The 16,975-nt window shown below is 41.6% G+C and overlaps 1 protein-coding gene across 1 annotated transcript in view; it reads right to left on the bottom strand.

The window, feature by feature from the left end:
* nup210 (nucleoporin 210) overlaps nucleotides 1-14,111 on the bottom strand; it is a 122,769-nt gene extending 108,658 nt beyond the window's left edge. The window contains exon 1 of the mRNA XM_068051797.1: nucleotides 13,391-14,111. Coding sequence (XP_067907898.1) covers nucleotides 13,391-13,548 — 158 coding nt within the window. The 5' untranslated portion in view covers nucleotides 13,549-14,111. The remainder of the gene's footprint in view (nucleotides 1-13,390) is intronic.
* Between the last annotated feature and the right edge of the window lie 2,864 nt (nucleotides 14,112-16,975).

Below are 16,975 nucleotides of genomic sequence, written 5' to 3'. Positions count from 1 at the left end.
GTATGAATTATATTAACATATTGGAGCAAAATGCAAACCAAAATGATAGTGAATTTAGTAGAATTGAAGGTGCTGTATTAAGTCTCCTTTGGCCTCCTTATCTCGAGAGACAATGGATACGCGCCTGGAGGTGGTCAGTGGTTTGTGAAGCAGCGCCTGGAGTGGCTATAAAGGCCAATTCTGGAGTGACAGGCTCTTCCACAGGTGCTGCAGAGAAATTTGTTTGTTGGGGCTGTTGCGCAGTTGGCTCTCCCCTTGCGCCTCTGTCTTTTTTCCTGCCAATTACTAAGTCTCTTCGACTCGCCACATTTTAGCCCCGTCTTTATGGCTACCCGCCAGCTCTGGCGAACGCTGGCAACCGACTCCCACGACTTGTGATCAATGTCACAGGATTTCATGTCGCGTTTGCAGACGTCTTTAAAGCGGAGACATGGACGGCCGGTGGGTCTGATACCAGTGACGAGCTCGCTGTACAATGTGTCTTTGGGGATCCTGCCATCTTCCATGCGGCTCACATGGCCAAGCCATCTCAAGCGCCGCTGACTCAGTAGTGTGCACAAGCTGGGGATGTTGGCCGCCTCGAGGACTTCTGTGTTGGAGATACGGTCCTGCCACCTGATGCCAAGTATTCTCCGGAAGCAGCAAAAATGGAATGAACAGAGACGTCGCTCTTGGCTGACATACGTTGTCCAGACCTCGCTGCCATAGAGCAAGGTAAGTATTCTTTATAAATCAGCTGTAGACTTCAGGCATTGTTGTTTACAATAGCCATCTCATTAAATTGTCAGTAAGCAACTGTAGATCATTTTTCTACAAACTTGAAGCCACATTAGTCAATTCTTCCAAAAATGTTCTCCCCGATGAATTGAAAGCACGTAATTAGTTCTCATCCACACTGACATCTATTACTGATCTAAGCACACATAGACATAATTAAAATAGAAGATGTACAGATTATGTGTTCAAAGACAGTAATTCACAGTTGTAGACCATTTAAGCTGTGTATAAATGCAAAATTGTGGTATACTGGCCTGATGATCTGTGCACATATTTTCACTTTCAACGTGATAATTATCAGAATGTCTAACATTTAAATTTCATTGTTTTTTTTATCTTGTAAAGATCCTGTAACTCTTAATTTATTTCAAAGCAAAGCAAAAAAAGGAAACAAAGCATTGAGGTTAATTTCCCAAATAGGCCTCATGTATAGAGAATGACACATCATACATAGGAACCACACGGGTGTGATCAGTAGGGGATAGAAATAAATGGAAAAGGCATAAGGAGGGCAACATCCTACAGTGGATGAACACAGCCGAAATGATAAATGAATGAATGATTGAGAATGGACGTGGAACGAGAAGTAACAGAATCAGAGTTGTTACAGCACAGGAGGCCATTTGGCCCATGTCTGTACTGGCTCTCTGTAAATGCAACTCAGCTAATCCCACTTCCCTGCCTTTTCCCTGTTGTCCTATAAATTTTCTCTTTAGATAATTATCCAATTCTCTTTTGAAAGCTACAATTGAACCTGCTTCCACCACACTTTCAGGCAGTGCATTCCAGATCCTAACTGCTTTCCATGTAAAAATATCTTTGCTCATGTCACCTCTGGTTCTTTTACCAATCACCTTAAATTGGTGTGCTCTGGTTCTCGACCCTTCTGCCAATGGGAACAGTTTCTCCCTATCTACTCTGTCCAGACCCAAGATTTTGAATACCTGTATCAAATTGCCTCTCAATCTTTTCTCTAGAGGACTACAGCTTTGCCAATCTACCAACGGAACCACAAGAACAAAAGCAATAGGAGCAGGAGTAGGCCATTCAGCCTTTCGAGCCTGCTCCACCATTCAATGAAACCATGGCTGATCTTCTACTTCAACACCATTTTTCCACACGATCCCCATATCCCTTATGTTTTTACTATGTAGAAATCTCTTGAAATCAGTCTTGAACATACTCAACAACTGAGCCTCCACAGCCCTCTGGAGCAGAGAACTCCAAAGATTCACCAACCTCCGAGTGAAGAAATTCCTCCTCATCTCTGTCCTAAATGGCCTGCCCCTTAATCTGAGACTGTGTCCCCTGGTTCTAGACTCTAGGGGAAACATCCTTCCTGCATCTACCCCGTCGAGCCCTGTAAGAATTTTGTAAGTTTGAATGAGATTCTCATTCTGCTGAACTACAGAGAATAAAGGCCCAGTCTATTTAATTTTTCCTTATTGGGCAACTAGGAATTAGTCTGGTGAACCTTTGTTGCACTCCCTCTATGGCAAGTATATATTTCCTTAGGTAAAGAGACCAAAACTGCACACAATACTCCAGGTGCGGTCTCACCAAGGCTCTATATAATTGCTGTAAGACATCTCTACTCCTAGACTCAAATACTCTTGTAATAAAGGCCAACATACCATTTGCCTTCTTAACTGCATGCTGTACCTGCCTGTTAGCTTTCAGTAACTCATGAACAAGGACACCCAAGTCCCTTTAAATTTCAACATTTCCCAGCTTCTCACCATTTAAGAAATATTCCACATTTCTGTTTTTCCTACCAAAGTGGATAATCTCATTTCTCCACATTGTGTTCCATCTGCCAATTTTTTATCTACTTGCCTAGTCTTTCCATATCCCCTTGAAGCATCTTTGCATCCTCCTCATAACTCACACTTCTACTTTGTTTTGTTTTATCTGCAAACTTGGAAATATTACATTTAATCCCCAAATCATTGATATAAATTGTGAATAGCTGGAGCCCAAGCACAGATCCTTGCAGTACCCCACTAATCACAGCCTGCCAAACTGAGAATGACCCATTTATTCCTACTCTGTTTTCTGTTCGTTAACCAGTTCTCAGCCCATGCCATATAATCCCCCCAATCCCATGTGCTCTAATTTTGTTTACTAACCTCGTGTGGGACCTTATCAAAAGCTTTCTGAAAATCTAAATATATCACATCCATCAGTTCCCCTTCAGCTATTCTGCTAGTTACATCCTCAAAAAACTCCAACAGGTTTGTTAAACATGATTTCCCTTCTTAGATCCATGTTGACTCTGCCCAATCCTACCATTATTTTCTACGTTCCCATTATTACATCCTTTATTATCGATTCTAGCATTTTCCCAATGACTTATGTTAGACTAACAGGTTTGTAGTTCCCCATTTTCTGTTTCCCATCTTTCTTAAATAGTGGGGTTACAATTGCCATCTTCCGTTCTGCAGGAACCATTTTAGGGGCTATAGATGACCACCAATCTACTACCTCTACAGTCACCTCTTTCAAAATTTTGGGATGTTGATCATAAGGTCCAGGTATTTATCTACTTTAAGTCCCATTAATGTCTCTGGTACTCTTTTATTAACGAATATCATGCAGTTCCTCATTTACACTAGTCCCTTGATTCTCCATTATTTCTGGGAGGTTTCTCGTATTTTCCCCCATCAAGATGAACATAAAATATTTTAGTTTCTCTGCCATTTCCTTTTTCACCCATTTTATGTTCTCTTGACTCCACTTATAATGGACACACATTTGTTTTTGCTAATATTTTCCTCAACATACCTATAGATGCTTTTACAGTCCATTTTTATGTTTCTCGCTAGTTTACTCTCATTCTATTTTCCCTTTATTAATTTTTTTTCTTGGTCCTTTGCAAAATTCTAAAATGCTCCCAATCCTCAGGCTTACTTTTTTTGGGCAACTTTATATGTCTCTTCCTTTGCTCTAATACAATCCTTGATTTCTTTTGTTAGCCACAGTTGGAACACTTTCCTCACTTTGTTTTTTTGCATTAAAGGAATGTATTTTTGTTGTAAACAATGTATTAGTTCTTGAAAATGTTAGCCAATGCCCGTCTACCATCATACCTTTTAACATATTTTACCAATCCACCATAGCCAATCTGCCCCTCATACTTTCATAGTTGCTTTTGCTATTAGCGGCTACGAACACTTCGCGATCACGGGGACTTCTGCTTCTGACCTTATCCAGAGAAGGTCTATCTAGGCTACACTGTCACCTCTCTCACGTCGAGCTCTCTCTGGACTACCCATCAAAATGTCTACTAGAGGTCCTTTCAACTGTACGTGACTTTTCTCTCCTCCCAAACGCATCTCCTGAACTATCTGAACCCGAGCTACGTTTTCTCGTTCTCCATTCTTGAACTCCTGTTTGCCAATCCATGGCCTTCACTTCATGTCCCTCTTCTTGGACATTTAACCTTTTTTTTGTATTTTCCTGTAGACTTCTCTGCTTGTCCAATTATTGTAGCCTCCCTCCAGTTATTGGACCCAGCTGGCTGGTACACCACCCGGGAACCTACTTTGGGCAACTGATCCCTGGATGAGATGGCTTCTTTTTGTTCTTCCCGAACAGTACAAGTATCAGTATATATTTCTTGATCTCTCAGCCCCTCTGGCTCAAAATCGCAGCATGCATGGGTATGCAATGTACTTTGTGCCTCATGATCATCACCTCCTCTTGTTCTTGGTGTTCGAAAATTCATAACGCGTTCCTAGTACCTGCAAACAATGGGCTTTTATGGTTTGATTCCCATGTTGTATTCCTAAAATTTTCCCGTGACGTCCGATAACTTTTCCTGGACCGTTCCATTCCCTATGCCCTTCTCTCATAATAAACAAGATCTCCAGAACTAAAGTCTTCCCCAGACCATCTTTTGCGATGTCTTAATGCTTTCCGAATTTTTTCTGATGCTTCAGCTTGAATAAACGCTCTCCTGCCAGCATGTAGCACATTTAGGTGAGCACAGAAAGTAGAGCCAATAGTCGTTCCCTACAGGGCCGCAGGATCGTCATAGTATGGAAGGCAATGTTAGATTACAGCCGTATACCAATTAGTATGGGCTATACCCGGCCACCATTCGTAAAGAATTTTTTGCATGTACTACCCATGCCAGAGCCGTTTGTAGCTTACAGTTCGGTTTATCCGCCAGTATTTTGTGTAACATGTCATTGATTATCCCATGATTTCTCTCTCACAATCCATTGCTGAATGGACTTTCTACAGCAGAGTTCATAATTACAATATTTAAATTCTCACACATGTCCCTAAACTTGTCATTTACGAATTCCCCTCCGTTATCGGTCAGAAATTTTGCCGGCGTTCCAAGACCTGTACCAACCCAGTTTTCCATAACTTTATCCACTATTGTCCGTTTTTCCTTATTGTTTATTACCGTAGATATGCTGAACCTAGTTGCCATAATCGACAAAATGCAACAGATAAACACCATGACCTCCGTCCCACACTTTATTAAATTCCCGAGCTAATGGGACACTCACAAGTGGGCGCGGCAGTGTCTTCCGCTATTTAATACATATGTACATTGAGATATGATGTATTCAACAAGACAGTCGTATTCTTTATCCACAACCCTGGCATCCTTTAGTAGTAGTTTTAACTTCTGCGATGAAGGATGGGCAAATTGTCTGTGCAACTTCCAGATAATCCTCGTTAGCCAGGCTCTTGTCTCCAGACGTCAATAATACTTAGTTTAGTTTAGTTATACAGCACTGAAACAGGTCCTTCAGCCCACCGAGTCTGTGCCGACCATCAACCACCCATTTATACTAATCCTACACTAATTCCATATTCCTACCACATCCTCACTTGTCCCTATATTTCCCTACCACCTACCTATACTAGGGGCAATTTATAATGGCCAATTTACCTATCAACCTGCAAGTCTTTGGCATGTGGGAGGAAACCAGAGCACCCGGAGGAAACCCACGCAGACACAGGGAGAACTTGCAAACTCCACACAGGCAGTACCCAGAATTGAACCTGGGTCGCTGGAGCTGTGAGGCTGCGGTTCTAACCACTGCGCCACTGTGCCGCCCCACTTCTTGAACTTCTCGGCGAGAAACACTCGGTTGCCTCAACAGAATACAATAATGTCCTGATCCGCTTTACCGGAGGCACACGCTTTCTCCATGTCCAACCTCATCCTCGCTTTTTTCAATCGAAGATTTACTCATCAACAGCGGTGTGTCACTCTGGACCACATCAGTGCTGATGAAATGATGCATTTCTGCTATTTCACACGGGAGGACCACTCTCTTTAAAGACGTTAACATATTATCGTCTCCAAACCTAAAGCAAGTAGCACTTTCATATTCTCTAACTTTACTTCTATTTACCTTGTCAAGGGATTCCAAGTAACAGTTCAGCCAATCGACTCCACACACAATTGAGGTACAACCACTATCGAATATTGCACAACTGAATGAATTGGCAACCAAAATGCTCATGGCCTGACTCAAGTTTTCAGTCACCAATGATACCGTCCGTCTCATGAGTCACTTCAAATACTCGATTCCTGGTTCTAGGACAATTCCTTGCATAGCGATACTTAGCCTCACACCGAAAACAATTAACCACTCCCCACGCATCTCGGATTCATTTGCCTTCAGTTATCATCCCAACCTTGCCTTCTGTTTTGATTCATAGATCCATCATAAATGCGACCCACTTCAAAAGGTCTTCCAGCAACTCCCTCTCTGTACAAGCACCCGTGACTAGGCCCCCATCGATTTTGAGAGCCAGTAATCATGGAGTCCTCCATTATCTGTATCACTGCAGAGTTTCCAATTTGTGACATGAAGGTAGCTGGAAATGATGGTTTTCCCAAAAATTTCTTTAGGACTGCAGTCATTTGCTCAAAAAGAGAATTTTTACCATTGGAGTTGAACCCCTGTCAAAACCAAGTTTATCTATATGAGAGATTTGTGCACAAGCTAACAATTTGAATGCAAGCACAGACTCAGGAATTTCTAGACTGAATTTTTTTAGTCTGTTATATAACCTCTCAAATTCCATGACATATTCTTCCATGGACTGATTGCCCATCTTAAATTAATCAAAAATCGACCATGCCTCATAGGCTTCCAACAAATCATCTTTTTTGTAAATCTTGTCCATAAATTGTATTAGAATTGGCAATCCCTCTTCAGTATCCAAGTCAGTAATGCTCAGTTCTGAAAATACTTTATTTCTAATCTTGCTTTTTCCTGGTAAAGACAAAGCCAAGGCCATACCGCACTTCCTCTTGGTTAGGGAAGTGACCAGAGTCCACATTTCCACTTCATTCTTGCATTGTTCATATGGTTCCAATTCCAAAAAGATCAGCCGGTAATCATAGTTCGAGAGCCTGCAGCATGATTCAGCCATTTCACCCCGAAAGCCACCAGAAGCCTTGCTTTGGTTAGGGAAAGAAACTGTTTTTCTTATATTCCCACCTGAAGAGATCGAAGTTAATCCTCTGCTACCATGTTAAACAGGCAGATGTTCAGTCACCAAAACAAGGAAGCAAAAGACAGTCCCTGATCCAAAACTGTTTTATTGACATTTTATAGTTCAGTCCAAACATCAGTTCCCACTCTTTCCTTCTGGACTAACTCTGTCCAGAGGCAACTCTCCCACTGGGCAAAAACCCAGCCCTTAAATACAAAACTATAATGAGCAATCACCTGCTCTCTATCAACACTAAGTGAGTCCTGTTGAATTAAAGGGACCAGCATTTTCAATATTGTCAATTTATAGTGTGATTTACATCAGCACTGCTGTTTGGTGGCCTATAAACAACTCCCACCAATGTTTTCTGCCCCTTGCTGTTTCTTAGTTCCACCCAAACTGATTCTACGTCTTGATCTTTAGAATCAAGGTCATCTCTCACTACAGTTCTCATGCCCCTTTTAATTAACAGAGCTACCCCACCACCTTTCCCAGCGTCCTGTCCTTCCTGAATGTACGTACCCTTGGATACTCAGGTCCCAGCTTTGGTTTCCTTGTAGCCGCGTCTCTGTAATGGCCATCAGGGCAGTTCTTGTTGATCAATAAATATTGTTTCACCAATCCAATAGAATACTTTGAGGAACTGACAATTTCTAGAAAGGGTTAGTCCACCAAATCATCTTGGATTTTCAGATATAATTTATCATTTTTTTTAAATAAAGTGAATTCAGCAAAGCATTAACCACTCCCACTGCTTATCTAATCTTATGAATCGTTACCAATTTTGTATGCGTGTCTTCTAGTTCTGTGTTCAATCCGAATTAGTCTTTTTTTTTTACATCACTCACATTTCTCAGTGATTTAAAGACCTGGATCACAACTTTATGGGGCAGCACAGTGGCGCAGTGGTTAGCACCGCAGCCTCACAGCTCCAGCGACCCGGGTTCAATTCTGGGTCCTGCCTGTGTGGAGTTTGCAAGTTCTCCGTGTTTGCGTGGGTTTCCTCCGGGTGTTCCGGTTTCCTCCCACATGCCAAAGACTTGCAGGTTGATAGGTAAATTGGCCATTAGCAATTGCCCCTAGTGTAGGTAGGTGGTAGGGAAATATAGGGACAGGTGGGGATGTGGTAGGAATATGGGATTAGTGTAGCATTAGTATAAATGGGTGGTTGATGGTCGGCACAGACTCAGTGGGCCGAAGGGCCTGTTTCAGTGCTGTAAACTAAACTAAACTTCTGTAAAACTATGTTGAGTTCCGAGATCTTCTCTTCAGATTCATTCTAGTCCTCCTTCACACCCTCTCCACAAGAACACAAGAAATAGTAGTAGACCACATGGCCCATCGAGCCTGCTCCGCCACTTAAAATGATCATGGCTGATCTCAGGCTTCAACTCCACTTTCCCACCCGCTCGTCATATCCCTTGACTCCCTGGGAGATCAGACATTTGTCTATCCCAGCCTTAAATGTATTCAATGATGGAGCATCCACAACTCTCTAGGGTATAGAATTCCAAAGATTCAGAACAGAGGCCTGCGAGTGAAGTACTTTCTCCTCATCTCAGTCCAAAATGATCAGCCCCTTATCCTGAGACTGTGCACCCATGTTTTAGATTTCCCAACTAGCAGAAATAATGTCCACCCTATCCAGCCCCTTTAGAATCTTGTATGTTTCAATGCAATCACTTCTCATTCTTCTAAACTCTAAGAGAATATAGGCCCAATTTACTTAGCCTCTCATAGGACAACCCCCTCATCCCAGGAACCAATCTAGTGAACCTTAAAATATTCCAAAAATGGTCTCATCCAACGATTTGAGTTCAGAGTGGCTTATTTCAACTTCAGCCTGTTTCCTATTATGATCAAACACCCCAGAGATGCACTCCATTAATCGTTAATAAGTTTAACAACCATAACCTGGATACTTTCAAATGGATGCCAACACCTAAATTCTTTGCCCATTGACACAAATTACATGTCCCAATGTGCAAAACACTACATTTATCCACACAAAAATTCACTTGCCATTCACCTGGCTCTTGAGAAGGGAAGGAATAGGGATGCAGGGCTCCCTCTCCTAATCAGTACCAACAACCCTTGCTGAAAGCCTGGCAGCTAGGCGAGAACAGAATCAAGTACAGCTGTATGCCCATCACATTTAAACTTCATATTAACAATCAGCTTAGCCCAATAGAACTCTTTCCTCTAGCATTGGCAGGTTGTGGGTTCAAGTCTTAACCCAAGACTTGAGCACAAATTCCAGGCTAAACTTCAATGCGGTTCTAAGAGAATACTACATTGTTGGATATAGTGGTGTAGAGTTTCCGCTAGGTTGTGCTGGTTTTTCCACGAGATTTGCCTGGAATCGACCAAACCAGGTCAAAAGAAAGATCAAGGAATTTCTCATGCAAGTCGCACCCTGCGGAAAACCAATATGTTTGTAATCCTATGTGCTACTTTAAAACATCACATTGAAAGCCAGCCGTGTCCAGAAAATCAGTCATGCCCAGGATGAATGAATCACTGAGCTGAGTTTCCACTAATTGAAACTGTTTGTGGGTCTTTAAAGGAGGCTCTTAAAAAAAAAGATTAATTTTAGGTGCATGGGCCCTTAAAAATATTTTTTTTTAAATGTAATTTGCTAAGAACTGACTATTGTACACCATTGATACCAGTAAATAGTCCTGTATAGTTCCCAAGTCATTTTCAATTATTTAAAATTGGGTCAGTCACAGGTAGTGGACTAAACACTGACTAAAAAATCCTAATTGTGGTGATAAATCCATTTTCAACTGTGTTAATAAAATTGCACCAGGTTGCCACCCAGATTACAGAATTTTTTTAATGCAAGGGCAAAAATTATGTTCCAAAATACAACCTGATTGCACTGGGTCACGAAAGATTTTACATTTGTGATTATGCATCAAGGTCTAAAGGCCTGCTCGGGTGTGCAAACGAGACCCGACCTGAGCCTGGCAGAACCCCATCCGACCCCAAGGCCCGATCAGTCCTTCCATTTTTTCCCGCGCCCGATCCGACCCTCAGTTAACCTACCTTCTGTTTTTCACCTAGTTATTTCAAGCTTGTGCAGGTAAGGAACACACAAAAGCACCTTTAATGTCCAAAAAATAAGTTAACATTGGAGTCACTTACCTGAGGTGGTGATAGAGCGTGTCCGACCTAGCCTGACCCGACAAGAGTCCGAATGCCAGACCCGGAAGTGCGACCCGACCCCGACACATTGTCGGGTCCCGTCGGGTTCGGGTCGGGTAGCCAGCCTTTACCAAGGTCTGAGCAGAAATTTGAACTATAGCTTCAGTTTGGAAACCTAGCACAATTTGCACTGATTCCACCCAAAGTGGAAACTCTACTACCATATCATGTGGCTGAGACATTAAACTGAGGCAGTGTACCTGGTCAGGTGACTGTCTCATCTAACATCTCTGCTGCAAACAAAAATAAGAACAGATTAACTGGTTATTCATCTCACTCTTTAAGGGTTCTTGTCCTGTGCAAATTAACAGCCATGTTGCTCCATATAAGTTGACCATACATCAAAAATTAACTCACTGGGGGTGAAATACTCTGGGGTGGCACAGTGGTTAGCACCGCAGCCTCACAGCTCACGTGACCCAGATTTGGTTCTGGGTACTGCCTGTGTGGAGTTAGCAAGTTCTCCCTGTGACCACATGGGTTTCCTCTGGGTGCTCCGGTTTCCTCCCACATGCCAAAGACTTGCGGGTTGATCGGTATATTGGCCATTGTAAAAGATTGCCCCTAGTGTAGGTAGGTGGTAGGAGAATTGAGGGAAGGTGGGGGATGTGAGAGGGAAGAATGGGATTAATGTAGGATTAGTATAAATGGGTGGTTGATGGTCAGCATGGACTCGGGTGCCGAAGGGCCTGTTTCAGTGCTGTATCTCTCTATGACATCCTAAAAATATACTATGGTACCATATAAACAAAACATCAATAGTCTTTCTACCTGCACAGTGTCACGGACTTATATTATTTTTCTCCTTGGAATAAAACAGTGTGCCTTTAAGACAGGGAGAGAAGTTTTGGATTTCTGGGGGCACAGTGTCCTACAGCTGTATTTTGTTACCTAGGCAAAAACAGGAGAGGGACCACATAGTATAATGTTTTGATTTGACTGTGAGGAAAAGGTGCTGACAAATCCAGCAGAAACTTAATAGGCATAAGCTACTGTTTCCAAATTTATGCTGGTCCCTACAACCTAACATTTTAAAAGAAATAAAAACAGCACACACTAGATACAGGTAAGGCGGAGTTTAAAAGAAGCTGCTTTGCAATAATACTTATACCAAAATAAAACTGGTTCTTGGTATACCTCTTCAGATATATAATACATATAAAACCCTTAAAGGCTTTGATAGAGAAGATGCTGAGAGGATATTTCTCATGGCTAGGGAGTCCAGAACTAGGGGTCACTGTCTCAGAATAAGAGTTGGTCATTTAGGACTGATGAGGAGAAATTTCTTCAAGGGCTGAGAATCTTTGGAATTCTCTACCCCAGAGAGCTGTAAATGCTCAGCAGTTGAGTATACTGAAGACAGAGATTGAGAGATTTTTGGGTACTAAGGGAATTAAAGATATGGGGATAGTGCAAGACAGGGGAGTTGAAGTAGACCAGCCATGATCATACTGAATGATGGAGCAGGCTCGAAGAGCTGAATGGCCTACTCCTGCTCCGATTTCTTATTGGCAATCTTCAGATGTATTTTCTGGTATCTTAAAATATTTCTGCTTCATCTTAATTTTTTTTCCACTTAATGAATCATTGGCATCTAGTCCCAACTGTGATTCCCTCTCCCTTCAGTGACATATTTGTAACAATGTATTTATACTACACTTTAAGGCCAGGATCAGTAGAAACCTATTTAGGCTTTGCACAGACACTAAACTTGTGTAAAATTTGTTATCTGGGCCCAAGCTACTGCCTCTTCCAGGAAGTATCATTGCAACTTTGCACTGATAGTGGATTTGGCCTACAATGACAGTAACTGCAGCATCAGTACAGAGCAAAAGCACTTCACGCTGATGCCAATCAGCATAAGCATTTAATATACATTTCCATCCCCTTTGCTGGCTCACAATGCATTATTTACACTTGTGATATTAATTAGATCATTGGCTAGTAATTTCAAGAACATCCTCTATGTTTTTCTACCTTGGTAGAAACATAGCAGTAGGCCATTCAGCCCCTCATGCTTGTTCTGACATTCAATTAGATCAGATCATAGCTGATCTGCATCATAACTCCATTTACCTCACCTCGGTTCCACTACTCTTAATGCCATTGCACAACAAAAATCCATCAATCTCAGTTGAGATTTTCAATTGACCACCAGACATAACCTTTTTCTTCAGACTGGGGAGTGGGGTGGGAGAAAAAGTTCCAGATTTTATATTAAGTGCTTTCTGACATCACCCCTGAACGGCCAAGCTTTGGCTTCGTTTCTGTATGTTTTCTTGTATTTGGCCAAGTCAGACAGCAATTAAATCATAAACAAAATAGTCGTTATGCTGTTTTAAAATAATGCATGACAACCATACAATCTGCTCATTTGGCTCTGCTTACTTTTCAGTGAATATAGTACCACGCAAATAGATAAATACATAAACTTTATATTTTCAAAATTAAGTGGGTTATAGGCCATTCAATACAGCGGGCGGGCGGGGGTGGGCAGCGAGGCTAAGATATGGATGGGTCTTTTGAAATTACAGTAGATTAACCTGTAGACGCTGTCAAACTGGTTACATGTTAGGCGCCATGTCCACGTGAATGGCAGATCATGAGAATTTACACCCATTTCATACATACTGGGCTGAACACTTACACAGTCGGCTCATTGGTTGACCAGTACATATTTTATACAATCCGGTTAGTAAAACGAGACTCAGTGGATCCTTTATTAACTATAGGTCTGTGCTAAGAAATGGCGTATAACCTTCAAGCAAAGCATCCACTACACACGTGCACTCAATGGAACTGGCTGCACTCAAAGACCGATTCAACCAGTAACTGTTGAATTTCCTCGTTGCGGGATATCAAAACGAAAAGACTAAATCGTGAACACGTTCCATCAAAAAAAAAATGATTATCGCTTAGTCACACTTACCATTTGTAACATCCTTCCGCAGCTTCTAGTGTAAAGTTGACCGTTGTACTTCTAGCATAGGGGAGCAAAACTTTAGGAATGTTCAGTTTTGAGGCTTGAGTGTAAAAACTTATGCAGTTCGCCAGAATCAAAATCCAGTTGCCAAAGTGGAGACGCATGCTTTCCTTCGTCACAGTTCAATCATTTGCTTTAAAAAGGTAGACGGCAAGTTGACTTCAAGTCCTAATTGCTGATTGATACAACACGAAATAAATGGGGTTTTGTATCAAAAATAAAACTTAGCATTGCACAGTGAGGGCCCAATGCAAGTGTCTCTGCTCTTGGTGTATTCAAGGCAGGCGGACATGTTGCAGTTAAAGGATACAAAATAACACGCGCGTATCGAACGGTCAGGGTTATTCCGATAACTCGGCACACTACCTCTATCAAACAGGTTTCACTGAGCACTTGGAAAGCACGAGACACATATAGTGTTTTTTTTAACCCACACAGGGACAAAGCCCAGTGATTTCCCCAGCGCCTCCTGAAAGACCCTGAACGGTCGGCCCCTTCACCACAACGCTGCAAATAACTGTGTTCCCAGCGCCACTACCTCTCACTTTTAATATATTTAAAAAATACAGCTTCACCCCAGTGCTTCTTTCCTCCACACAAGAACTACCCGCCTTTTCCCACCATTTGACCAACGTCACAACACCCTCAAAGCTGCAGGCAGAGTAAATCTAACGCATGCGCTCGAAAGGATTGACTCAATTAACCAACTGGCTGCTGGATGAATATCAACTCTCACTTTCACTTCTTCCTCTTACCCGCAAAAAAAATTGAAAACGTAACGTTAGAAATCACAATTCAAGTATGAAATTGAGTTAGTCCTTTTGTGCTGCTTTTTCTGACCCGAAACTGACATTTATCAGCGTCTCTTAGAGATGCAGTCTGCAAATCTTTGGGTAAGACTGCATGTAGAATAACCTTATATTTCGTCTGTTTGTAACAATCAGACTGGAAGAGAGACTTTTGGTTTTGATAACTCGTGATTTTCCGCCCATTAAAATAAACAGATGCAAAATGGAGAGGAAGGAACACTAGTTCGACAAATTTAATCTAGTTCTTTGACAATGTACTTGTAGTGCATTTGGATTTTCGAAAGGCATTTGATAAGGTGCAACGTAAAAGGTTGCTGCACAAGAGTTCATGGTGTTGGGACTAATATATTAGTACAGATAAAGGATGGCCTGAAATGTTAACCTTTTTCTCTCTCCACAGATGCTGCCAGATCTGCTGAGTCATAGAGTGATACAACACTGAAACAGGCTCTTTGGCCCACCAAGTGTTATATTATACTAATCCTACATTAATCCCATATTCCCTACCACATCCCCACCATTCTCCTACCTACACTAGGGTGATTTACAATGGCCAATTTACCTATCAACCTGCAAGGCTTTGGCTATGGGAGGAAACCAGAGCATCTGACAGAAACCCAGACAGTCACAGGGAGAACTTGCAAACTCCACACAGGCAGTACCCAGAACTGAACCTGGGTTGCTGGAGTTGTGCGGCTGTGGTGCTAACCACTGTGCCACTCCCTATCCAGCAGTTTTTGTGTTTATAATAGAAAGCAGAGTTGGGATAAATGGGTCATTTTTCGGGTTGACAATAACACCTATTTGCAATCTATTATTGACTTGGATGAAGGTACCGAGTGTATTGCAGCCAATTTTGCTGATGATACAAAGATAGGTGGGAAAGTAAGTTGTGAGGAGGACACAAAGAGTCTGAAAAGAGATATAGATAGGTTAAATGAGTGGGCAAAAATTTGGCAGATGGAGTATAGTGTGGGAAAATTTGAGTTTATCCACTTTGGTAGGAAGACTAGAAAGCAAAATATTATTTAAATGGAGAGAGACTGCAGAATGCATCTGGTTGTTCTCGTACATGAAACAAAAAATGTTAGTATGCAGGTACAGCAAGTAATTTGGAAGACAAATAGAATGTTGGCCTTTATTGTAAGGGGAATGGAGTGCAAAAGTAGGGAAGTCTTGCTATAACTGTACAGAGCATTGGTGAAACTACACCTAGATTCGTTGCTGTGTACAGTTTTGGTCTCCTTATTTAAGGAGGGATATACTTGCATTGGATACAGTTCAAAGAAAGTTCACTATGTTGATTCTTGGGATGAAGGGGTTGGCTTATGAGTAGGAGCTTAACAAATTCACAGTCAAATTTTACAAATTTCACCGTAATAGCATTTTAAGAATTGTGACATGATTATATGCATTTAAATCGTAAATTTCATGGTGTTGCAACAAACAAAAAGAAAACAAAGGAGGTTTCTGGTTTCAAATGGCATTTATTGGATACTCAAAAGCCATTTTAAAAAGCTGGCTATCAACAGGTCACATTCTTTACTCACTGAAGTCAGTAGTTGAATGTGAGCATGGTAGTTCTTTCGTAGTTTATTTGCACTTGGCAAGCAACCATCATTTTGCACATTATATTAAATTAATATCCGCAGCGTTGGGTGATCAAGCCTTTCCAATGGTATGTTGCCGTTTGCAAAAGCATCTACTAGAAGATTGATTGATGATTTTCTGAGCTCTCTGTTACCTTCTTAAAAGGAGATGAAATCATTGCTTTTTTTTGTGTGTTTGTTTTTTAGCAGTGCAGTGTCGGATGCTCTCTTTCTGCTGCGATGACTTTAGGACTCGAAGTGGCGCTGAACCGTTGCCCACTGTGTGTGATCCAACTAAACATTGCAGCTTGTGCAAAACAGTATTCCACCATCAGAATGTGGCTTCCAAATTTCTTTCATTCAATGTGCTGCAGTAATATTTGTGGCTCTTTTTCATTTTCTCATTCCAGCATTCCTGTTTTTGATTTACTCATTCTGGCATTCTCGCTTGTCTGCTAACACTTGAGACTGCTACTCTCTAAACTGCATCAGAAGCCCTCCCTCATCTACCAATCAGTGAGTTGAGCCTTGTGTCGATCAGTAAAACGCGTGATATTCGCAAAATGGCCGATTTCACTGAGGACCCGACGTTTCATGGTCTGTGATGCATTTTTCATGGCTGTGAATTTGGTGGTGCTCTACTTATGAGGAAAGGTTGAACAGCTTGGGCCTATACTCATTGGAGTTCAGAAGAATAAGAGGTGATCTTATTGAAACATAAGAGGAGGTTTGACAGGGTAGATGCTGATTGGATGTTTCCCCTTGTGGGAGAATCTAGAACTAGGGGGCATGGTTTCAGAATAAGGGATTGCCCGTTTAAGATGGGGAGGAATTTCTTCTGTCAGAGGGTTGTGAATCTTTGGAATTCTCTACCCCAGAGAGCTGTAGAGGCTAAGTCATTGAATTTATTCAAGACTGAGATAGATTCTTGATCTACAGGGGAGTCAAGGGTTATGGGGAACAGGCAGGAAAGTGGAGTTGAGGGTAAGATCAGATCAGCCATATGGCCTACTCCTGCTTATATTTCTTATGTTCTTAATATTATGATTTAAGTTTCCTTTGGTTTTGCCTATAATTTGATATTGTTTCTGTCCCTGCAAAGAGGGGACACCTTTATCAAATTGATTTTGATT

The sequence above is a fragment of the Heterodontus francisci genome, chromosome 19, assembly GCF_036365525.1.
Source record: "Heterodontus francisci isolate sHetFra1 chromosome 19, sHetFra1.hap1, whole genome shotgun sequence".
Classification (NCBI taxonomy): Eukaryota; Metazoa; Chordata; class Chondrichthyes; order Heterodontiformes; family Heterodontidae; genus Heterodontus; species Heterodontus francisci.
Note: the sequence above shows the minus strand (reverse complement) of the source record. Positions and strands in the feature narration are given on the sequence as shown.